The sequence below is a fragment of the Aptenodytes patagonicus genome, chromosome 5 (assembly GCF_965638725.1).
Source record: "Aptenodytes patagonicus chromosome 5, bAptPat1.pri.cur, whole genome shotgun sequence".
Classification (NCBI taxonomy): Eukaryota; Metazoa; Chordata; class Aves; order Sphenisciformes; family Spheniscidae; genus Aptenodytes; species Aptenodytes patagonicus.
In genome coordinates this window covers 61,935,507-61,960,017 of record NC_134953.1, presented here as the reverse complement: position 1 = coordinate 61,960,017, position 24,511 = coordinate 61,935,507, and the positions used below count along the sequence as shown (strand labels likewise).

Below are 24,511 nucleotides of genomic sequence, written 5' to 3'. Positions count from 1 at the left end.
GAACAGTCCAAATTCAGGTTACTGCATTTGGCTCTGCTTACCGCAGCAGTGGATAGACACACCATGACTATGTGCTTACTCCAGCTTGATGATGAGGAAAGGTGGTTAATTTTACAAAAGCTACTCTACTCATCTGAGAAAGTCCCTGAATCAGATTACATTGATACTTCTCGGGAAGGGCAGGCAACCACACTGCAGTACCTGTCCTCACAGGTGCCCATGAACCATGATCAGGGTCCTCTGCTGCAGAGATTCTACAGCGTCCTTTTAAAAAGCTTTGAAGAATATCATACTTAGCATAAGCAGTGACCTCTTTGACCATGAACCAAAATGAACCTCTTGGCAAATTCCTGTCACACAAAAGATATCACAGTTACACAGTGGATAACGGAAATGTTTTGGGTTGGCAGCTCAATTATGAAGCCCATAACGAGTACAGAGCACTCTTCTTTTACATATGCAATGTGCTCTTCCTTTCTTAAAGCTGTCACAAAAACCTTGTCGATAAATGTGGAGGGGGCATGAGGGCTACAACTAAATGCATGTTCCATTGTTCAGATGTCAGAGAGCCTGAGTTGTTCTTGCAGGGATTACATTTGGACAACATCAGTCTGAAAGGAGAGAAACTGGTGATACCAACCCATCATCACCAGCATTGCTAAAAACCCTCAGAGGAGTGTTTGACCTTGCAGATGTTAGAAGAGTCACAACACTTATGAACAACTTTGCACTGGTGGAATCATTTTCCTGGAGCAAAGCTATTGCTGGTTATTTTACAGCATGCCCCACCAAATGTTTTTGCAAAAATCATTAACCACCAACGAAGCTTGTAGGAGGCAAGTCCCTGGAATGATCCAGGCTCAGGTCAGTCATGAAACAGTGCACAACATTACAAGTTCCTCTTTTGTTTGACCTGGATTGTGATGCACGGCTCCAGGTACAGTAACAAAGGGCAAACCATTCACTTTGCTTTGGCTCTTTTCATAGCAAACTCTCTCCATCTCAGATGTCCTAAGCTGAGTGGACTAGTGATACAGCTGCTGAAATACAGGCTTTCATGGGATCAGACAGATAAACCAGAGCCTGTTTGGGGCAGAGGCAACTACTAAGGGCAGAAGACCTCAGGGGATGTGCAAAGATGTTTATTCCAGAATGTTCCATCTATTCTGCCCATGACAGAGAATTACAGAAAAGCTGGCTGCTCATCCTGCTGCAGTGGAGGGTCCTGGCATCCTGGAGTGATGGTCCCTAGTCAGGGTGCAGGAGGTTCAGCCTCTCCTGCAAGTGTAGCCATCTCTCCTGCCTTCCAATATCCCCAAGCAGCAGAAGGAGCAGCAGCTGCTTTCCAACTCCCCATTCCAGTAGCATCCCTCTGTCCTTCCCTCCCCTTCCCAAGGAACCAGAGCATTGGGCGTATCTGAGTGTACTGGGGTGTATCTGATACTCTCAAGAGTATCTGTTCTACTTCAGAAATGCACAGGAGGAAGCTCATTGCTGCGGTAAGAGTACCACTGCTATATAGTCTAACAATGCTTTGGTGTCACCAGACTGTTCTTCACAATTCGGTTTTCGCTCCTTCAAGACAATTTCTAATATGACAGACAATTTAAGTAAAATACAATAAATTGGGAAACTGGGGTAGTGAGGCACAGGGGCTTTAAATGTCACATTAGATACTATTGTGCTCATTGAGATTTAGACTTTAATATGCTGTATTTTGCTCCACATGACACAGTTGTCTTCACAGAAGCTGCATATTAGCGCACATTCTGGTGCACGTAAGATCGAACAGTCTTTTCTTACCTCAAAGGAACCTTCAAAAACAACACAGTAAAATTTAAAATCATGCAGATAACAAATAAGGCAGGAGATAAAGCTTGTCTCAGTTAGCCCATTGCAATAAAGACAGAGAAAAGTCAAAATATTAAGAACAGTAAGCACATTCAATCCCACGGGACAACTCCAAAGCATGTCCGAAGGTGTGATTCATAACACACCCCCAGCTCCCACTGCCTTCTGAAATGTTTCCAACTGATGAGACCCATAAGGAGAGTGAGGCCAACTTAGCAAGCCAGTCAGATAACATCTTCCCACTCAGTTTGCAAACTGTTCATCAGTTTTGTCTAAGTTCCTAATGATTCCCTCTAGCAAGTAACTGTCTCAGCATCTGGCCCTGAGCATGATGAACCACCATTTTGCGGGGCAGGGTTGTTGCACTGTCGTCTCCTTGTTCGTTGACCTCCTGAACATGGAGACCAGCTGGCCCAGCAACCCCAGTTTCCATTAATAGCAGCATCTGGAAAAAAAAATCAAAGCCGGAAAGGACTGTCAGAATAAAGCAGCTCTTTCCATGGGAAGAGCTGTCAGCTTCCATGAATCATATTTAAATACAAACAGCTCCGTCCCTGTCCACACCACTAACAATATACTTGAGTCATTAACAATGAGTGATTGTTTTAAAGATGTTAATTCTCTGTTCAGCATTTCTGGTGTTTGTTCAAACTAGACTTTATGCAGCAAGGACAATGAAAAAAAAATCAATTAGCTTTATATTTGCTTGTAGGGCGTTTCTCCCTCTGACTTAGTCCAAGCCGAGGTAAGAAAAACAGCAACTAAACTTGTGTCAGCCACATTTTGAGGTGCTAGGGGAAATGTTCACGTTCTTCTTCAATGAACAATGGCTTGAATATTCAGCCTTCTATCCATTGCTTTTCCTATTCCACTGTTTCTTCTGGACCCTGAGCATGTGAGTGACATAAATTCAAAATCCTAAGAATCATGGAGCCGAACACAGAGGCAATACATAAAAGGAGGAAAGGGGAGTGAGAAAGGAAGTTACATGTTGACAAGTGGATGGATGTGAATCTTTGGGAGGGTTGGATGCGATTACGCATGCGGTAAGCAGACTGGAACAAGGTGTAAGTGACTCTATAGTTTAAGACTCCATGGACTTGCTTAGAAACACCTACAAAATTGACCCTCTGCTCGGTGAAATCTTGGCTTAAAATGTATTTCAGCCTGGCTTAGGTAGGGCACAGTCATGTAGAATGAGAACTGGATAAAAGACTGTAAACAAAGCGCAATGATAAATGCAGTGCATCAAATTGTGGGATGGTGCCAGAGCTCTGTGTGCCTGAGATCTGGTATTATTTAGCATCTAAATTAATGAGCTGGAAGAAGTAAACAAAATTATTAAATTCACGGATCATCCTAAACTAGAAGGAATTAAGAACATCATTCAGGAGACAGAAGCGATATAAAGTGACCAAGAAGCATTAGTAAATGCTTCAGAACGACATAGTAAGATTTTAAGATTAAAATGCATGGTAGTATATCTGGGGGGAAAAGAGTTTGCAACATATTGGCTGTATCAAAGGGAAAAACTTAGGAAACAGAGCTGTTGGAGGAGACCTGAGGCTTGTCATGGATTGTAAATTAGGTAGGAGTTCGTATTTTGACATAATTGCAAGGTGCATTTATGCAGCTTTGAACTGCAAAAGTAAAGCCACCTCCTCATGAATGCAAAGAAATTTAGAAGAGGGAAGGCAAAGTATATCTGTCAGCTTTGCAGGACCCTAACCCCTTGTGCTGGGCAGAGTGGGGACAGCCAGCGCTGGGCATTACGCCCCATCCATCAGCTGACATCCCCAGACGCTCCTAAATACCGCTGGGACTGTCTCCTCAGACTTGGGGTCCCTCTTACCTTTCCTCTTGCTGATCTCACAGGCAGTGCCGCTGTAGCCAAGGGGACATAAGCATTCACACTTGGTTCCTGAAAGTAAGCAGAGATGGTGGGATTAGAGACCTCAAGTCACATTTCTCTGCAGACACCCATTTTTACCCTTTTCAGTGCTTCATCTTCTGTGAGGAAGGGACAGTGGGTGAAATTATATCAGCATTTTTCTCCAACGGTGAAAGTATGAAATAGCAATAAAGCAGGGGATCTGTGACTACCCTGCTGTCCCTCTCGCCTCCCCAGCCATTTGTTCCTGCCGCTGCACTGTGGCTCAACCTCAGCTACACCGGTGCAGTAATTCAGCAACCCGGGATACCACACAGTCCCCCTGCTCCTCTCCAAAAGAGATATCTTGCTAGAGCTGAGAGGGAGCAAACTGCAGCATCAGGAATGAGCACCTGGGACAGGAGCACCCCAGCTAGGTTTTGTGCCAGAGGAAAAGTCAGCGTAACCCCACGCTGGCTGCCCAGGACTGCGGTGTGCATCCCACAGCAGGACCCCGGAGGAAAGCTCCCACTTAGGAAAATAACAGTCATTTAAAACCTCTTGTTGAGAAGATCCTAAATGAAATGCTAACCTGACTCAGCTCCTAAAAAGTTATTTAAACAAGAGTAATCACGAGACAAATTCTTTAAGTGGTAGCACTACAATCAACTAGCTGGTACCTGAAGCGATCGTTTCAGCATTAGATACATTTAGATGATAACGATTCTCATCAGGATTTTTGCAGACGCAGATTGGAATTAGGCACTTGACAAAATGGTCCCTTTGTTAGAAGCTCTCATCACATCATGTATCTCTGTTTAGGCAGTGTGGTTTTCATTCAATTTGATTATTTTTCCCCTTCATTTTTAAATCGCAGCCTGCTTACAAAGGAGGACAGCTTCTCTTAGAAATGGGGGGAGGTGACGGTGATAACTGTGCTTGGCACTTATATGGTGCTTTTCATCTTCAAAACACTTTTACAAACACTAATTAATGCTGAGACAGTAGTCACTTCTCTAGAAGGATGGAAGCAATCTTCAAAGCAAAGGAGGAGACTTAAAAATGACAAGGTGGGTTTTTTTATGCATAATTGAGATGGAACAAATTCTTCCACAAAGCTGATACAGATGGTCACTCCCATTAACAAGGCTTATCCCTTGACTTTACTGTCTTTACTTACCGGTGGCACTCTACAAATAGACCAATTTTTAAAAAAGTATTTAATTACCTGAAAAAGAAATGACAGGAGAAACTAAAGAGCAGATTACTCGCCAAGCTTCCTCACTCCCCACAAATTCCCAGCTCATTTCTCTTAGAGGGTAAAGAGGTGCAAAATCCTTCTACCTTGCAGAAAGGGGATCCCATTGCCGTGGCATGGAGCACAGCGACAAGAACTGGTCTCCAGCTGAAACTCATCAAGAGCCCGTCGTAGATTTTCTTTTATTGCCATTGCATTAGCAAAATCTGTTGGAGTCACCAGCTGATACAGCGGCTCTGCCTAAAGGGAGGGAAGAAACTACATTCATTTCCAAGTTCAAGATGGTGTGAGCACTGCAGGGCTCAGTGGGAGCACAGCTGGAGAGGGAAATGAAGGCCTTGTGGTACGGGCTCCAGGTTTCCCATTAGTATTGCCTTAAACCTCGTGATCAACAAGGCAGTGATGTCAGGAATACTTACAGGGATCCTCCGCTTGGTTTACAACACCAAAGCAGTTGCAAATGCATAATAAAATACAACAGCCATACTGTTAGTTGACAAACGGGCAATGTTTCACAGAAGTTTCATTACACCCTTTCTCATCCACTTTCCTAATATTGACATTTTTAGACCAGATTTGCTCAAACTTACGTTTCCCGAATGCTCTGTTATCCCAGAGTATCCCCAAAACCCACCCACAAAAATCTCCTTCCCTCCTCAGACAGTCACACAGCACAGCCAGAGGCACGTGGTCACAGGCATTCACATTTGCACGTTCAGCTTAACCACTTCTGCATTTCAAGGCTGACTTCTACCTTTATGAAGCCAAGATAAGGGTTTCCACTGCCTTCAGAAGGGAGAGGACTATGATCTTCATCTGCAAACACCACAGATGGGGTCGGTGGGAGAAGATAAGGGGGTGCGCAACATTGTGAACGTGCAGTAGGGACCAAGGAGAAGATAAGGGGCTGCACAGCACGGTGAATGTGCAGTAGGGACCAAGGAGACTTTGGTCTATTTTTTTTCTGAAAACAAGGGAAAGTTAAAGTGTGGTCTCAATATTGCCAGTCACCCACTAATGCCAGTGGGATGATATGGGCACGTGTCATCAGAGGATCCATCCCAAATTTCCATCCTTGCTATAGAGATGCCTGCCATACAGGCCACGGCAATACAGTAAGCATGAAAGATCACCCTACTGCTATCACAGACTCAAGCTACAAGAAATAGAAGAATGTTTCAATAAAAAAATGCTCATTTCCTGCTGCTGTACATTCACTCTTCATCAATTATCTGTGATCCATACTTTGCTTTTTGAATTCAGATCATACAAATGAGGAAATACACTAAGAGTGACCTGCCAAGTCCTTCAGCAGATGATTTATGAACTGATTTGCTTTAGTTTTCCCTAACTAAGCATTCTTGGGCTGACATTTAGTCACACTCTGCTGGTACTTTTGATCTTCAAGCCCCACAGGGATATTGGTATGGAAATGAAGGATTATAGGTACCAAATCCAAATTACATCCATCTGGGGTTTTTCACTGGGCAGCCTGGTCACTGATGCCCGGCAAGACAAAGAACATCACAGTTTCTTGCGGGAGAATTTTCTGTACGTGGGATCTAGCGCGGAGGGTTGCATTTCTGTTGTCTCCTGCCCAGAGACCTCCCAGAGCATTTCTGGAAGGTCAATCCACAGAGCACCAGGGGCTTGGGAAAGCCACCTCTGCTGCAGCAAGAGCCGGACAGGCACTGCCTGTATTTCCAAATTACTGATTTTTGCTTTGCTTCATATTTTTTAGAATTCACCTCTTTTTTTAAAATGAAAAGTCAGAATTTTCAATGAGAAACAAACACCTTTTACAAATATAAATATTTTTGCCTAAAATTAAATTTTACAATGAAAACCAGTTAGACAATAATAAAATCAACTTCCACCACTACCAGTCCAAACTCCTGTTTAAAAGGATGTTCTCTTGCACCTTTGTACTATTCACTCAGAGTGAACTTATTCTGACATTAAAATTGATGAGGCAGAGTTGCTACATATTTTTGCTCTCTTTTTACTTTTACAGTGCCTTGCATTTCTAAAACTCTTCAGGATCAAAAAGCCTTGACTCTTCAAAACATAACTCATATTTTTAAGGTTTAAACTGCTGCACAAACATCCAGGCATGTATGGTGAACTACTTGACATTCTGAACCAGAGAGAATTGTTGCTAAATAGTCACTGCTGCTCACAGAAGACAGGAGAAATTTCAAGGAAAAAAAAAGTCCTTATAAAATATATGCTGCCAGATATATTTTTGGTAAGTGATACAACGGTAAAACAGAAGGTGGATCATCTGATCTGCTTGCTAGGCAGCAAGCGATCACATCTGCACAGCCAAGTTAGAAGGGTTAAAGCTATTTACTTCATGTACTTCCAACCACACCCTTTTTAATGGATCACACCTCCGATTTTCTGAATACCCAGTCTTCGAGAAAACTATGTTGCACAATACAGGTCTATTATTTGCCCTAGAAATTTCCCTGTTTTTTTTTTTTTAATCCTGTTTAAACACAGAGTTCTCCAAGGCGCTCAGCTAAGTGAGGCTGAACGAAGCAATGGATACAGTACCTTTAGCTTTATGATTTCAGGGTTGTACTGTACAGCATTTCCCCACTCCTGCATGAGCGCAGCCGTCGGCAGGTTTTTGTAAGCCAACGTGGTAATGTGTTCGCTTGCTCCGCCACGAACAAGGATGATGAAATCTTCCACATACTGTTTTTTGGAGGTTCTGTCTGCAAAAATGCATTCAGAAAGTGGCCAGCTCTGCTCAGATATGTCTTTGTGGATTGCAGATGAGAGGTAAGCTCACAGCAGAACGCCCCTGTATATGACCCATCCCGCTGAGAGGGGAAAGAAAAAAGGCCACAAGTGTTTCACACCTGAAGCCTGGTTTCCCATGCTGCGTGCCCTGTGTCCCTCCTGCTCCCTTGCAGCAATACCCCCCATCCTCCTCCCCTGCACCCTACCTATATCTCTCCTCTGAAATTTCTTCCCTATGGTTATAAGCTTGCAAGCCCTTCCACAGCCCGAAGCTCCTCACCACCATGACTGTTGCCCATTCTCCTCCACGTATCTTCAGGTGCACCCTCCTCCCACTGCAACACCCCCAGCTTCCCATATGTCCCCTGAGGCTCCCACAACACCATTACCTCCCTGCTTTCCTCATTTGGGTCTTTTTGGGTGCAAAAAGCGGCATGCTGGGCTGCTCTGCTGAGAGGTGGGTGGATTGGTAACACAGCACCAGACAGGTGGGTAATGTCCCTGCTTTTCCCTGGGACACAGAGCAGATATTTCTTCTCTACCCAGCGAAGAAAATCTTGCAAAAAGCCAAGCTTTGAGACATCTACACCTCTGTTAAGCTTGGCTGGGGTTAGCCAGCAGACTCAAAAGTGGCTGTGAGAGTGTGGGGAAATATTTCAGGCAGGCAAGATCACAAAATCTTCTTTTCACTATGACAAAGGCTAGAAATTAAATGGCAGAAGTGTTTCATGCTTACCTCCAATCTCTTTTAAAAGGGATTCACAGCTGGCTTCAGTTATTCCAAGCTTCAGATAGACAACTTTAATACGTGCACCAATGCTAAAGTCATGCTGTGCACATTTCTGGACATCGCTCAGAGAATAACCTTAAATACACATCAAAAATTGTAGTGTTTTAATACAACTGTTCAATGTTTTATGTTCATTTACACAGAAAATGTGAGTTGATAAATATTTTTCCTTTGGGAAAAAAGGAGATGAGATGAAGCTGCCTTTTTTGGGATATTTAACAGATCTATATGAAATGAAATGAAATGAAATGAAATGAAATGAAATGAAATGAAATCTCTACATTTTACAGAACTCTGAAACCAAGTGCAAATGCAAGATAAATGCTGGAAGAGGCTTTTAATGACCAACTCAGCTGTACTGGGTTATGCAGAGCTGCAATGGGTGAGAGCCTGGCCTGTGACTTAAATGCCAAACATCTTTGACAAAGGACTACCTGCGACCCATCCCCACCATCAGGAGCCAGGCTTTTGAAAAGTAACAGATTTGCTCCCTTTGCTAGCTTGCATCTCCAATTCTTTGCTGCCAGAAGAGTCTTAATTGTTTACGGAACTTTCTCCATGAAGCTCTACTATAATTTTTTTCCTGGCATATAAGAATTTGCCCTAAAAATCTGCAAATCCTTCATATTTTCTTCCCCAAAGTCCTTCTCCAAACTCTTTGTTGTCCTGACACTCAAGAATATTTAAGCAGTTATCACGGTGAAACACCAGATATGACACTCAAGTATCTCTTTTCTTTCTCTGCTTTTTTGTTGTAATACCCCATGTTTCCCTGAATTCTTTACTTTTTTAGTTAAACTCATGTCTTGATGATACAAATGTTCACATGAGCTTACAACACAGGTATCACTGTATGGCTGTCCTGTTCTTATGCTCTTCTCATACATCCAATATTGGCCAATTTCTAGATCAGAAAAGAGGATGCACTGGGTTTTGGCTTGATGCAGGATGGCCCCAATAATGTTCATAGCCCATATGCACTTGAAAGCAGAAACAACTATTTTATGACATCCTTGTACAGCACCTGGCACAATCCAGACCTGGCAGTCTACTGCCGTCTTTCCCACAGAAAGTATCCAATCATGAACCACAGACACATCTGGCATATTGGATCATATGTGAGAGCAGTGCAAGTACCAACCACGTGACATGGTGTGTGATACTAGATCTGCAAAAGAAAACTTGATTTCCAGCACAGACAGTACAAACATAATGATGGATTTGAAGGGAAAAACCTGCATTCTCCGACTGGACCTATCAAACTCCGGTGAGAACTTACAGCCCAGCTCAGCACTGGGGATAGTGTGAAAATGTTGGTACTACTGCAGGATCCTCATCTCAGTCACCAGACACTGTCAGGTAGCATTTTGATGCAAACAATAATACACATTACTTCAAACAAATGTGGCTTGTGATGGGCCCACACCAACATCTGAGAAATTGGGGAGTGCTAATGTTTTGAATATCTGAAATCTGAATCTAAATTTTGTCCCTCCGGGCTGTATCTGACTACAGGATAAGCAACTTCCTAGACAGCAGAAGAACAAACAGACTGAGTGTCACACACGGCAGAGACCACTAAATGCTTTCACAAATAGACAGCGAAGGCAGTTACTCGCTCCCATGCCAATGAATAAATAGGAGCATGCAGCTATTGATTAATGTCACACGGCTCACTCTATCCTACACAACAATCATCATTTCTCACAAAAAAGGAAGCCAGAGTCAAAGAGCAAGAGCAATGTCAGACACAAGAGTCACCCAGCAAATTATTTACTGTTTCCTACATGCTGGAAAAGCTCTCGAGGCTAAAGGTGTTTCAAAACTGTCATTTGAAAGGCAATGGAAAAAGAACTTAGGTGAAGGTTTTCAAAGCTAACAAAAGCGTTAAGCTACATGATTCTCATTCATCTCAACATCTTGTCAGCCTCCAAAATGTGTCGTCTAGAATACTTGCTACAGGGCTCTTTTTATGAACTGGCAGCACCCACAGCTTGAGAGCTAGATGAAGCCCATGATGCTGAGCATGCTTTGAAAACCAGGCTCTTTATTCACTGCCATAAAGCACTTCTACTCCCATATTTCCTGCAGGCTTTCTTTGAGATGTTGACGACTCCTTCTTCCACCATCTCTCAGATGGCCTCAGACCTGAACCATTGCTGGGTGCCTGCAGAAGGGTTTTCCCACCGAAAAGCTGGCCCCAATTTTTAACAACCATCAGATGCACATACCTGCCTTTTGGAGCTCATTGCTGTTCATGACTAAAGTATATTCATAGATGCCACCAACGGTAGCCTCAGTGATGTAATGGGTCCCGTAGTCTCTGTAGAGCTCTCTGTACTCCCCGTAGCTGTACTCTGACGGGAGCTGATGGAGTCTCTGCAGGAACTCGTAATGCAGCATCAGAGCTCGGGACTTCAGCTTATAAACAGCAACAGCCAGCTCAGAACGGGCGTGAATAAATTTGCTGGACTACATGAAGTGCAGAAACACAAGAGAATCCAGAAGTGAGGGATGTCATTCTTGTGACAATGTGTAGTTATTTGCTATTAAACAATTCACGCTGGTCAGGATTTATCAGGTTAACAGTTTGCAACTGGAAATCTTTTAATTTAGCAAAACCAAAACTTTTAGTAGTAAAGTTTCTGAAAATCAGGATTCTGACCGATATCACAGAGAAAGAAGAAGAAGGAAGAGAGAGAGACACCCATTACAGGTTAGGTGATGGCTCAGGCCACGACTGGGACATGGGGACAGCCAGGCTCCAGGCTCTGCTCTGACAGACCCAGGATGCACGGACACAAGCAGCATCCCACGAGACTGCTCGACCCCTAATAATGTCAACCAGACTTTGTCTTTCACAATCTCTCTCCTGAAAAAATTTGACATCTGAAATCATGATGATTTATATGTGAAATGGTAATTTCCTATCTGATCCAAATTTATATTTATATTCCACAGAATATGCCATTACCAAAACTCAAAGGAAAGAGGAAAACACAAACACACATACACACATGTATTTATATGTCTCTGTATAGATATGTGTACATGGGTATATATTGTTTCTCCCCTTTCTTGCAAAAAAGTCAGGAACAGAAGAGGTCTGTCTAAATCATGTCTAAAGGATTTAGTGTCCAGTTGTTTGGGCCAGGAGGACAAGCACATCGGGGGGGTTCAATATAGAACTCTGTAGCTTAAATAATAAAATCAAGACTTAGTATTAGGTTTCTTTATGGATATCTATTGCAAATGCTTCTCATATACCTCTGATCTTGTCATGGGAAATGCCTCTTTGCAGGAAGCAAATGCAAGTTTAATAGCAACAAGGAATACTCTGCCATTCCTGAGTGCACTTTATACTGAGGGGAGAGACATAGATCAGCGATACTATTAAACCATTGACAAGAGCTACGTTTGTTTACAGCAATAACAGATGAAAAAAAGAAATCAAATGATGGTGCACACTACCTCAGACTGAATCTCATAAAGCAGTTCTAGGAGTTATAGATTAAAGCATCTCCAGCCAGCTTAAAGTGTGCATCAGATCACAGCTGCGACCAAACCTCCACAGATGAGACTGGAAGTGATTGTGCCATCCGTATTTTGTGTTGTGTGTCCCCGATCTGGTGAACGATGTACTCGGCAGTCAGATCACATCAGCCGAAGTAAAATGGCATGTGTTAGCCTATAATTAAACCCACGGAAGGCCTGCTAGCAGTTTTTGTTCTATGTTATTGTCAAGGCTGCCCTACAGTTGAACAGCTTGGCTTCGCTGTTTGCATTATTATTTACCGAAGTGACAGCTCCTGCCTTGCTGAACCCACCTAAAAGAGGGATGGCCCTTCACGTGTGAGATGATATTCTGCAGTGCCTGCGTAGACAATAGCTGTCTACACCACAGACCGGTTTCTGGACTGTGTGTACAGGTGCAGAAACTCCTAGAACTGCAGAAAATCCTATTTGCTCTTCTTTCGCCCCAGATTTCTCTATTAGTCACTGTAACTCACCTTCAGGGCAGAGGGAACCCTGGGCTCCTGGGTTTGTTAGCTAAACCCCAATTCTACCTGTGCAGATTCCCTTGGAGGAGTCACTGTGTTGGTTGCACCCACTCACCTCCCACTTGCCAGACTGCTTGGGCATCAGTGGTAAGAACTTTTTAATGGCTGGCAGGGCAAGGTGCACAGCATCCCATGGCTGGGGTGCAGCTTGGAGACCCTGTTAGGACTGTCACTTGCACACCTCCTACTAGCGAGTTCACTGTATGGAGGGGAGACCATTTGAACCGGCTTCTTAGTTTCATTTTTTTAAAATGACTTCACTACAAACATCCAAATGTGGATACCCAGCAGGACGCTGGACAGACTGCACTCAATTGTGGCTGATTTCGGAAGTTAGGCAGCCTGGTTCCTGGCCGACAGGTGAATGGAAAAGCTCCTGCGTGCTGTAAACACAAACGAAGGCGTTGTAGCCTTAGTAAACACTTGACAAATGCAAACTGCAAACCAATCAGGAGGAAAGTTTTCATTTATCCTAGTCATGGCTGCTGACCTGATGATGAGGATCAAGCTGATACATGCACACATACAAATAACACTTTAGCAGAGAATTAAGTGGAGCAGTGCTTACAGTTGAAGAAAATCTTTTTATCCTTTGAATGAACTTCTTGAACCTGTTGTCATTTGAACTGTAACCAAGTTCAAACGTTCCTGGTATTTTTATACCAAAGCTGAAGCTAGACTGTGAAGCTTTTGCCTTCAGGACACTGCTTTCATAATTTGAGTAGGAGTCATATTCAGTCATTGTAAATTCATATTTGCCTTTGGTCTAAACAGAAAGCAAAAACAACACGTTTAATTTCCTGCATAGCGATTGTATACCTGAAGCATGGGGAAGGAATACAGATACAAATATACTTGTGAATTAATGTTTGCACTTTGAAGATGAAAAGCCTTGTATAATTGCAAAGCACTATCATTATTAACACTGGTACTTCAAGAATACTTGATTTACAGGAGCAGGAAAGCTACTATCTACTCCATACTGCAAAGACCTCAGGCTTTTACTTAATATGTCAATCTTACGCAAAGAAGGTGAAATCTTAAACACAGGCATCAATTAAAGTATGAATTCTAAAAGGAAAAAGTTTCCTAGTGGGCAACGCTCAAAAATATCATGCTGTCATCAAGAGTACTGAGGTCAGATATATAATATTTGAACTATAGCTTTGATGCACCACAGAAATAAGCTTTCACACAAAGCACACGGTGTGCTGCTAAATCCTAGGCTGTTGCACAAGGACAGCTTTCCCAGTCTGGCTCTCAAGGCACTCTATAATTCTGTCTAAAATTAACCTCCCCATGCCCACTGGGTGGCTTTCGGGCCCTCTTAGACAGATGGCACCGGGAAGGTTAGGCGCAGTTTTTGCAATGACAAGGTCCAAGGGAACATTGCCATCTATTCCAATGCACACGGATATTATAAGGGGACATGTCCAACTTCACAGAGTATGTGGGGTAGGATGATGTTCTAGAAGCAGGGCTAAATTCAGTCCCATCCCATTTGGTCTCATGAATTTTGTAATTTTTTATAAAATTATTTAGTAATGAAGCTTTATCAGTATTGCGCACTAAATTTATTGGAATATATATATGCATGTTTATTTGCAGACAAATCTGACACGTACCTCTGGTGTATAGCTTTCTACATTGTAGGGCTTTCTGAATCTCGTGTCCATGATATAATGGGGAGAACATCCCCCAGCATAGTACCTGTGATCAAGAACTAATCCTTCCAAGCTGTTTGTGAAGATATTTAACCTGTACATGAAGCATAACAACAAAATATTATCATCGATTTAGAGGTAAACATCAAATGCCTTGGCTGAGAAAGGCAAAAGATTTTTTTTTGTTTGGCTGAGGGGTCTTTGTTTCATACTTCTTTATTTTGAAACGCCAAAAGAAAGTTTTGCCTCTTTCACTGTCTGACCAACCCAGTTGCTCCAGAAAAACCTAACTGACTAACAAGAAAGCAAAAGACAGAGTCAAATTTTGACACTTTGATGAATATGAAGGGCAATTTTCACCACCTAGCTACGAATGACACCAGAGCATTACTGCCACCAGCACTGGCAACTTTTGTAGCCTTTACTGGAACTCTCTAGGAAGAGCAGAACAAACTGGACCAGCCAAAGCCCTGCCCCACCAGGTTGCCCACCCCGAGCATCCCCAAATGCCCACAGTAGTGCAGCAGCATCCAGCAGGATCTTCAAAGACAGGTTTGCCAACCCATGTCATCAGTCCAGACTAATTCTTAATTCACATTTCTTTGTTCTGGTTTATCAGTCATAATCTTTGCCAGGTTGGTCAAGGATCAACCAGAGGTCAGTAGATCAGAGTAAAAATTGTCAGGGAACAAGAATAAAGGTACTCAAGCGATTGTTCAACTAATCCTTGAAATCACTGGGAAGTTTTCCTTTGATTTTAGTGGATGATGGATGGTAATCTTAACCTGTCTGCTCTAAGAAAGGATGTAGCACCGCAACCTTTTTAGATGAGCTGATTAAACCCCATCATTTGCTTTTTCTATTGCTGCTGGTGGGATATGTTGCAGTAAAAACCCTTTTGTTGCTCACTGTCAGGACACCCTCATATCACCCTCATGGCACGCAGCTGAGGACATGGCACTCACCTCCACAAACTCATACTCAAATAGTAACAAGAGTCATTAGTCGAAATTTCTCCAAAAAAAAGATAAACTGCTAGTAGTCCATGTTGTGTCCCTATCAGTGTTCCAGCTCTCTGTTAGATCTGCCTCTCCTTATTTTGGGGAGAGGGACTTGCATGATAATGACTCTGAAGCTGTAAAATATTAACTCTAATTTTAGAACAATCTGGAAAGAAGGAAAGTCCACTAAAAGCAGATTACTGAGCAACTGTAGCTTCAAAGAGATGAGAAGCATGTTCCTATAATTGTCCAACATTATTTTTAATTTTGATTAAACTCAGAAGTACAAAGCATTAGCAATGACATGTGCAGCAGCCATATCTCCAGAGAATAAGGAGGAAATTACAATTTTTTCCTTGCAATATGATTTTTTCTTTTCCTTTTTTTTATGTAATTCTGCATTTTTTCCTGCAGAATGAGAAAAAACTCTTTTCACACAGTCCGATCTTACACAAAGTTGCCACAGTCTTAGCCTGTAAAAACTGGATCAATTCTGACATGGATTTTAATTCCCACAAAGTTGGAGTTTGCTAGCATGCAGGTTAATCCTACCCCACTCACGCAAAGGACACAAATTCCACCATCTCTCACTGTTGTGGAAGAAATCCAAGAAATTTTGACCCCTCCAAAACCAATACACTGTGCAAAAATACAAATCCATAGTCAGGTTCAGATTTTAGGCAATCCAAGATGCTGATTTCAGTCACTTTATAAAGAATGATATAACATTATCCTCAGATTTTAACAAACCTTCCTTTGCTTTTATTTCAAAAGCACAGTTTGAAGTAGTCTCTTAGTTCCTAAAGGCTAGGACATTCCTGCTCCCCACAGACTGAATTAGGCCAAAGTTTAACTTTACTTACACCTGTGCAAAATAATTGGATTATCAAAACCCTCCCACTGATTAATTTAAGTGCAACTACCTGTAGACATAAGAGAAATGTTTGGTGTTGACACTTCCCTCTTCACTCACCAAGTTTTGACAACACAAAGAGCACTCACAGGCTCTTGCAGGACATACTTGCAAGCTGAGCTGATGATCTCCACAGGTACAGCTGGGACTTTTACTCACCTCATCTCTCTCAGAAAGACTCAACAAGGATTTTCCCACCAGGCTTTGGATCAGGACCCCAAAGGCTGTCGGATCCTAACTAACTCCTGGATACAGCAATTGCTACAGCTTTTCTCCGTTCAATGTTTATGTCTGAAGCCACATAAGATCATTCTTATCCTTAAGTAAGAAAACATCACACAAAGGTCACTGACTTACCCTTTTGCCAGATTCTCTATTCCCCAGTATTGCTCCATCTTCTGGTCACATTTTTTAAACACTTTTTTGCAGTTTTTTTCATCTGACTGGTCCCCACAGTCATCATCCCCATTACAAAGCAGCCTCCGTGTAATGCATCTCCCTAGGATGCAAGGTGTAAATTACTCAAAAAACAGTCTACTATCACACTCCCTGACTCAGAGTCTAGAAAGAAAATAAAAGACTTGTGTAACGTATGGTTCAAATCTAGCTGGAAAATATTTCTTCTCTATCTGCATGGATCACCGAACTCCATCTGCTCAGTTTTGCTCAAAACTTTCATAATCTTAAAATTCCTTGTTCAACCTAGAAAAAAACACCACCCTAATTAAAAGTGTAAAAAAGAATAGAATTTTTTTGTTGGGCAATTTTTTTAGTTTTGAGAAAACAAACATGTTGGAGACTGTTCAGCAGGCCTTGTATATGGTATTATTTTTTTCCCCCTTCCCATGTCCATAATTACTGAGGTGTTTTTCAGTCTCACCAAAACACAAGCATGGGGGACAGAGATCAGAGTCGCTTTCCCTTGCCCCCTCTCCTGTGCTGAGCTCCCCTCTGCCCCGGCGCCCTGCTCCCTGCACACTTTCCTCTCTACTGCCAGGGTACAGATGCAAAGCAGAGGCTCATCAAATTTTAGATACAGCTAACTGCTGCCTTGCTTCCTCACACTGCTTACAGTGCCCCTGATTAATTAGTTGTTGATAGGGATGGAGGGAAATGCCATGAGGACCACCATCATAACCTGCTGTGCTCTTGGGCATGTGTCAAGGATGCCCAGTGCATGTTCACCTGTTGCTGTCAGATCCACTTGTGCTACAGATTTTACTGATATAACTGGGTTTTAATCTCCTGTTTGGAGATTTTAGACATGCTTTAGACTGACAGATTTTGACTAATAGACTCACTCAAAATCACTGATGCAAACACAACACAAGCATGGATGGACCTGGGTCAACTCCCGACACCTCTTTAGCCCAGCAAACTCTTGTAGAAGCAGAAAGTTCAGCGTGGCGGTGTCAGAGATGCCACCTGAGCACCACCACTTCTCACTCTGTAAGTCCTTACCTGTAAGTGCACACACAAAACCTTCACATCTAACTTTATTCCTGCAAGGATTATTTGTAACACAGTCTTCGGTTTCTTTGTCAGAGTAATCACACGGATCTCCATTGAACTGAGAAGGTTGTTCCAGGCGGGCAAATCTGTACTGTGGTAAAATAAAAAATATTGACTCAAGTGTACAGAAATTGCGAATTTTATGCTTGCCTAGCTAAAAAGCAAACTTTGTGTCGGGGAGATCTGATTTAAGAGTACTGTCATATAAAAAAACAAGTGTCGGCAAAGAAGTGTGATGCTGGTAACGTGCCTCATTTCAAAGGTTTCTGATCTGCGACAGTTTTAATTTTACTAAGGAAGTATTGAGGATGGGAAGGGATGAAGGAAAGTTTGCTTTTCTTTGACAGTTTGTTTAAATGAGCCTGACAGGGTAGTGTGGGCATTTGCAAGAGTAAGGAAGGATTCAGTTACACCTCCTTTCTTTCAGTTAGTGCTGGTAACGACATCCCTTGTTATTTTCTGTCAGTGTATTTACTTGGCCCTCTGTATCATTAGGGATTTTTTTCCGCCCACAACACTGCTGTGAAGCAGTCAATTACTTGGTCCAATATGTTAGCCCTCCTTTTTTTCCTAGCTTTTAAGATTAACTCTTTAATACAAAGCTTCACTCTTCCCAACTCCTGTCACTGGTTATTCCCACTTAAGCCTGGGAACAGCTTCTCCAACTCATTAGCAGAGGTCCCTCCAGCAACGAGGATTTTGCTCTTCACACTATTGGGATCATTACTTTCATGTGATGGGGATTCTCGGGTAGAAAATGCTCATTGGCAGACAAGAAAAAGCATCTTAATCCAGAGAGGCACCAAGTGTCTCCAGGTCCCGTGGGGGACCATTAGTGGGGATGGTGTCTCACACCGACACTGGAAGAGGACTGTGTTGGAGAGAAAGTCCCTGCAAAGCCTGGGCTTCCTGCCTGGGCTTTCACCAAGTCTGGGCTTACACCTTCTCAGGACAGTGAGGCAGCCTGGAAACCACTGGAGTTACTGGGGGTGAAGAGCTGAAGAGCTGAAAGCCATCTGAAAGCAAAAGCCCGCAGTCTCACCTGTACAGGGCTTTCCTCAGCAGCTCCCCGCTGTTTGCCCAACCCCATGGACAAAAAAGACAAGGCTTGGAGGAGGTCCTGCCTCCCAGCTTCTCAGATTTCATGCCTAGACCACAAACACTCACCCTTTTCTTTTGACAGGGATCACACTTGCTCCACGAGGACCAGGCGGAGAGCACGCAGTCGCGGGGCTGTGGCAGGTTGCTCACGGACCGGGCCCACCTGCCATTAGCCATGCTCTTGTTGGTGCCGCTCAGGTTAAGAGACTCCTTTTCACCACTGCATTCAACAACACAAGAGCTTCAGGGTGTGAAACCACCAAGCTACAAGGACAGAGCAACTTGACCTATACCTGTGCAAAACTACATGGCAAAGAGAACTAATGCTTGTTAGACCTCACCAAATCTTCCATGCGAACTCTAGATTTCAGTATTTGTTTCATACTGGCATTGATTCTGTACGAAACTTGATCCACTCTTCAATGCCCAAGAGTAGACCCAGTCTTCTACAACACCAGCATGAGAGTAATTCTGCAGAGCACTCAGGAGGGGAGACTGCAGGACACACGTTTGATCTAGCCAGCATGGGAAACTCAACCCATGTCCCACCAACCTGAGCTTCACCTCAGGCTGCGCAAGCCCTACCAAATAACCCAGCAAAGTGGCCAGCAGTAAAATCTGCACCATCAGTTGCTGTCCTTGTCCCATCGCTCCCTGCTGTTTGCTGTACAGGTAGCATTTTGGTCCCTCATTGCCATACACGACAAACAGCTCCAAGGTCAGACTCCTCCATAACAAACACCAGTCGCAATGTCAAGGGCTGGCATATACTCAGCATTTTTGAAAACCAGGCTTAAGTGCCTCCCTTTGCCAAGCAGGCTATTTTTTCTCAAGCTGGCCAAAACCATTAGTCTTAGACTATTTTCAGTTCACAATAGTCATTAGCCCATTAATCCCTTTCATCCCAGTAATGAACCTGAACCCCAAGTGTGAGCCTTTACTCTTCACCCCAGCCCCTCTCTCACCCCCTGTCCTGGTTTCGGCTGGGATAGAGTTAATTTTCTTCTCGCTGGCAGGGCATGAGAAGCTGAAAAGTCCTTAACTAGTGTAAGCACTACGTAGCAACAACTAAAACATTGGTGCGTTATCAACATTATTCTCATACTAAATCTAAAACACAGCACTGTGCCAGCTACTAGGAAGAAAATTAACTCTATCCCTGCCGAAACCAGGACACCCCCTCATGTGACAACTGTCTCTAAGGTTTCCACAATGCCACAGCTAAAATGCTGCCTACTTTTTTGGGAGATTCAGTATTTCTGATTAAATCCTCATCCCAGACAAATGCTTCCTTGTAGCACCTAATCTAAGTGGGAAGTTTTACTAAAACACTGACAGTTAGTTACTTGTCAAAGTGGGCATGAAAAGAAAACTACCACAGTAGTGTTCCCCATTCCTCCACCAAAACAAGGAATAGCATCAGCATAAGCTTTAAGTATGGTTTAATGCCTGGCAAAGGGCTCCCATTACTGCATATTAAAAATCACATGGAATAAAGGAATTACAAAAACTCATCAGCTCACTGAGGCATGAAATCAGATCTTGAAGTTCAGAGAACAGTGGAAAAATATAGTTAGATTGGAAAGATTACAGTCACTGATTGACCGCAGTCCTCTGAAAGAGCAAGATCTATTAAGCTAGCAGAGAAAGAAACAACTATCAGCCAGATTCTTGCCATATATGTACTCAAAGAAAACAAAACCCCATCCTTCTGGCACACTGTTGGGCAGCTAGCACGGGAGGAGGCTGCTCATCGCAAAAAGAATTCCACATTACAATACGACCGTGGCAATTTGTTGTCTCAGATTTATCAAACAGGATTACTTTTCTAAAGGCAGACACATTGCACTACGTTAACTTCGAAACAATGTCTTTCGCTATTCATTAGAAATACAGAAAGACAGCAATTATGTGCCATACAAAGTGAAAGCAGAGAGTCCGTACTGACTTTCACTCTTTACTATATCACCGCATGGACACGGCTTCAGAAACATTCACTTACCTAAAGCAATGAACGGTTAGGATGCCGAGTACGGCATAAAGCAGCAACAGTTTGACGGGGTATGGAGCAAATGCAGTGTGTGCTGTGCTCATCACTCCAAGGTACCATCGGCGATTTGAAACCATCACCGCTCCCATTCCGTCTGCCGGGGGGATTGAAAATGGTTCAAGTAGAAAAAGATAAATTACCGGGTTGTTTTTCCACGCTGTACACAGCAGATGACCCACCACCTGGCAGCTTCACAAGGTAAACATTGCAACTGTTAGTACACGGCTTTCTGGAGGCAAGTGGGAAGGAAGCAAAGATCTGTCCAGAAGCAGTTTACACTTTCATTTGTAATGCTCCTTTCAAGGGACGGGGAAGAATGACTATTTCAACAAATGAAACATACTCCAGTCTTGGCAAGAGGGAAGCAATAAGTAAACCAAAGTCAGCTTTCTAGGAATAGAGTAGACTGCAAAATCATTTATTTATTTCTGCTTTTCCTGTCTGCCTTCCAGAGGAAGGCCAGGCAGGAGGCGTAAGCAGTTATTCTCATGGCTCAGGGAAAGCTTTCCTTGCCAAGAGTGCCCTTTGCTGCCTCTCACAGGGGCTCGGGCTTGTGCTGCAGGGGGAAGAAGACAAGAGCCCCAGCCCTGGCTGGGCCCTTCCATAGAGATCCTCTGCTCCATGTACCGAAAGTCTTGAGCCCGTGGAAACAAGACCAGCCGGGGTATCAAATTAAACATCTTGGTGTTTTCTAGCTACTACGCTGAGTCATTCACTCTCTTAAATGGTCCTAACAGGGGCAGAGAACTTACCAAGGGATGATTCCCATCAGTTCAGTCGGGCTTTCAAAGGCAGATCAGGATCCTCAAAACCTTGCAGAATTTTTCTTTGGTTGCCGGTTGAGGCAGCCTTCGCAGTCTTGCCGCTTCTCACTTCAGGTATGGCTTTTTGATTCCTGAGACACAACAGTCTTTCCCTTCATTTTTCTAATTAGTCTTAACCTACAATAAGCATCTTAGAAGGAGAAAAGTTCTCTGAATCCGATTCCCTGTACAAAATGATGAATATCATCGCATTTTCCCACCCTTCCTCTTGCTGGACAAGCAGAGGTTCTTTGAACAGATGCAGTCTTGCACTGTGTGCAACTATGGCTTTTAGCAGCACAGACTCTCACCCTGGGCTGAGTCTCCGAGTGCTTCAATGATACAAAGAATAAATACACTTTAATTTGCTAATTATGGGAATGATGGATGCTACACATAAAATTAAACATATTCGCTAATACAAAACAAACCTGGCAACCTCAGCATCATTACCTGGCCAAGTGCTACACCTCTTAATGTGTCATAGTTACCTTACAAATTACATTTTTCTGACTGTGGAGCCATGTCTCTGCAAAATAAGCTACTGGCTGCTGCATCTTTCTAGTTTGGCAGCTTGATGATAACAATTTAACGCAGAGAAGCGTTAGCCGCTTCCTTGCAGGAATCTGCTCTGAATAAAAAGACTGTGTTTCAGGTAGCCAGTTTTTTAACCCAATGTTACTGAACAGTCAGTGATTAACTGGCCTTTCATCTCTAGACATGGAGGACAATCTGTTAGGAAAGATGGCTTAGGCTGTGCAAAGCTTTTTGTTTGCCTTTTTTGCTTTATTTTTTTGTTTCAAATGACTTTGCCCCAGCCTAAACCCAAGATGTGCCTACACAATACAGTTTGCTCAACCTTTGACACAATTGATTTAGCTGTTAATCATTTGTGCATGACAAAAAAAACCACTTACAGGAAAGACCTCTCCGTACGCAGGACCTTTGCTGGCTGGGAAATGCAGTACACATCCAATATTTCAATAGCAGCAAAAGAGAAGCTAAGATTATATGCACAGAGCACCCTCTAGATTTAACTGCAAACCATGACAGTGATCCTGGCACGTGAAGATCTCAAAGCAACCTGCTCCTGTTTTGCTGCCTCTCACCACGCACATCTTGGTGGTGACCATGCTTGCTCCTGAATTAGCAGAAAGAAGTTAGATTAAAACAGCAGCAGGGACCCAAGAGACAGAATTTCCTACATGTTAACATACATTTCAGAGAGACTTGAAAAGCAAAATCAGGTTTGCCACATAATTTATAATCTGCTTTAATTAGAGGTAGGTCTAACGTGAAATTCACAACAACCACCACAGCTCATTTTCCACTTCCTCACAGTTTGGGGCTTAGCAGGTCCATGGATCAGTGGGAATGTTGCCTTGTAACACCGCCTGTGTCCTCTTTCCCCAGTCTTGATCCTTCTTCGTCGCTGACTGTAATAGCCATGGCTGTCTGCTGAGCTGTTTTTAAGTCCCAAAGCACTTAGCGCTAACAACGCTGTAAGTCACTGAACATGGGTTTCATCACACCTGAAAATGAAGCCTCACTAAGCATCCATCATGAACACTGAGCTTTCAAGTGCAACACATCCTTTGCAGAGTTCATAACACCAATGTAAGTTTATGACCCCCTGCTCCCTGTAAATAAAACCTGTACAGTTTCACCAAAGATTTTTTTTTTTTTTAAATGGCAGTTTCCTGTCCAAAGAAGAACCGTGAAACACATCAGACATGAAAGGCCCTCCCTAGGAAAGGTTAGACTGGAGCCAGCAAGCAGCTGTTCATGGTATTGTCAGGGCACTTTTCAAAAGGAGTTTCTTTTTCTTCTCGGAGACAATCTTTTCATTCCCTGCTTCATAACTCATAACGCATATCCTTCTGCAGAAGAACACAACTGGCTCATTCAAAGGTAAGAGGAGGCTCGCCCACCAATGTGAAGAACATAAGGTGGCAAATATATGGCAAAATTTACAAGTTAAGAAACCCTAAGGAATGTTTTCAGCTGATTACTACAACTGACTGTTGCATCACCATTTTTGTTACTAATACAGTTATTTTCTGGTGGTGAGGCTGGTCTCTGAAAGGCCCTGGACATAAAAAACTCACCTTGTTGAGCTTAATGCTCCTTTTCTGGCTTTTGATTCACTAAAAATAATGCCTTACAGTGACTCAGTCCAAACTGGGCACGGGTTCACCTACTCTGAAAGCTCAGATTCTAAGGTCCTGTGAAGACGGTAAGACAGGGGCTGCAGTAATGAGTAGACAAAGAAAGAAAAACCCACCATGCCCCACCCCTTGTCTCCATCTCCTCTCCATTAGACCTAAAGATAATACATACACAAACTAATTTTCAAACTAGAATCAGCATTTTTTAAAGAAAAAACAAGACACTCATAATCTGAATAAATCAAATAGTACAAAATTTACAAAAAACCGCAACATCTTACAGCGTTGTAACTTCTGCTTATTTCTAATACAACTGGCTTCTGACACGGAGAGCTTTTCTTAGGCCTCTAGTAACTATCTGTTAAAGAAGACAAAGATGCCACAAAAGGTCTTCACACAGCTAGTACCTCGCAATAATTCTTCATAATCCTTTATTTTCACAAGTGTCTGAGGCTGAATGGACATTGATTTGCTGCCCGTTAACCTGGTTTTCTTTTAATCTATTGTGATTTCCTTTCTTTGCTGGTAAGGAGTATTTATAGAAGTGGTGCTGCGGGAGCTATGAAATGGGGTTGAAAAGCCAGCAAATAATATCAGATCTTAAAAGACCTTTTTTTAAAAAATACATTCTGTACCTGAAAGCCCCCAAATGGGTAACATTTGAGGCTATTCTTCTTATTGAGATTTTTCAGGTGCTGATAAAACATTTTAGGGGTGA

The 24,511-nt window shown here is 42.8% G+C and overlaps 2 protein-coding genes across 2 annotated transcripts in view; one reads left to right on the top strand and one right to left on the bottom strand.

The window, feature by feature from the left end:
• Positions 1-7,435, top strand: part of C8A (complement C8 alpha chain) — a 31,016-nt gene extending 23,581 nt beyond the window's left edge. Inside the window, exon 12 of the mRNA XM_076340124.1 lies at positions 6,994-7,435. The gene's annotated coding sequence lies outside the window, so the exon portion shown is untranslated. The remainder of the gene's footprint in view (positions 1-6,993) is intronic.
• Positions 1,680-22,189, bottom strand: C8B (complement C8 beta chain). The gene is made up of 14 exons (XM_076340118.1): positions 22,117-22,189; positions 21,575-21,776; positions 20,775-20,916; positions 18,839-18,992; positions 17,621-17,762; positions 16,517-16,658; positions 14,207-14,339; positions 13,150-13,347; positions 10,752-10,992; positions 8,467-8,595; positions 7,539-7,702; positions 5,066-5,219; positions 3,704-3,772; positions 1,680-2,296 (listed from the first exon to the last, which is right to left on the bottom strand). Exons 3-14 carry the CDS (start codon positions 20,909-20,911, stop codon positions 2,145-2,147), a joined length of 1,815 nt encoding a protein of 604 aa, XP_076196233.1. The 5' UTR covers positions 20,912-20,916; positions 21,575-21,776; positions 22,117-22,189; the 3' UTR covers positions 1,680-2,144.
• Positions 22,190-24,511: the final 2,322 nt, after the last annotated feature.

What these genes read in the sequence shown, in the direction of transcription:
- C8B (XM_076340118.1), bottom strand. Translation starts at nt 20,911, where the DNA reads ATGGGAGCGGTGATGGTTTCAAATCGCCGATGGTACCTTGGAGTGATG. An exon ending in CTAACCGTTCATTGCTTTAG is followed by an intron (nt 18,993 to 20,774) that starts GTAAGTGAATGT and finishes TGTTGAATGCAG; the next exon opens with TGGTGAAAAGGAGTCTCTTA. An exon ending in TAAAAAGATTTTCTTCAACT is followed by an intron (nt 10,993 to 13,149) that starts GTAAGCACTGCT and finishes CACTTCATGTAG; the next exon opens with TCCAGCAAATTTATTCACGC.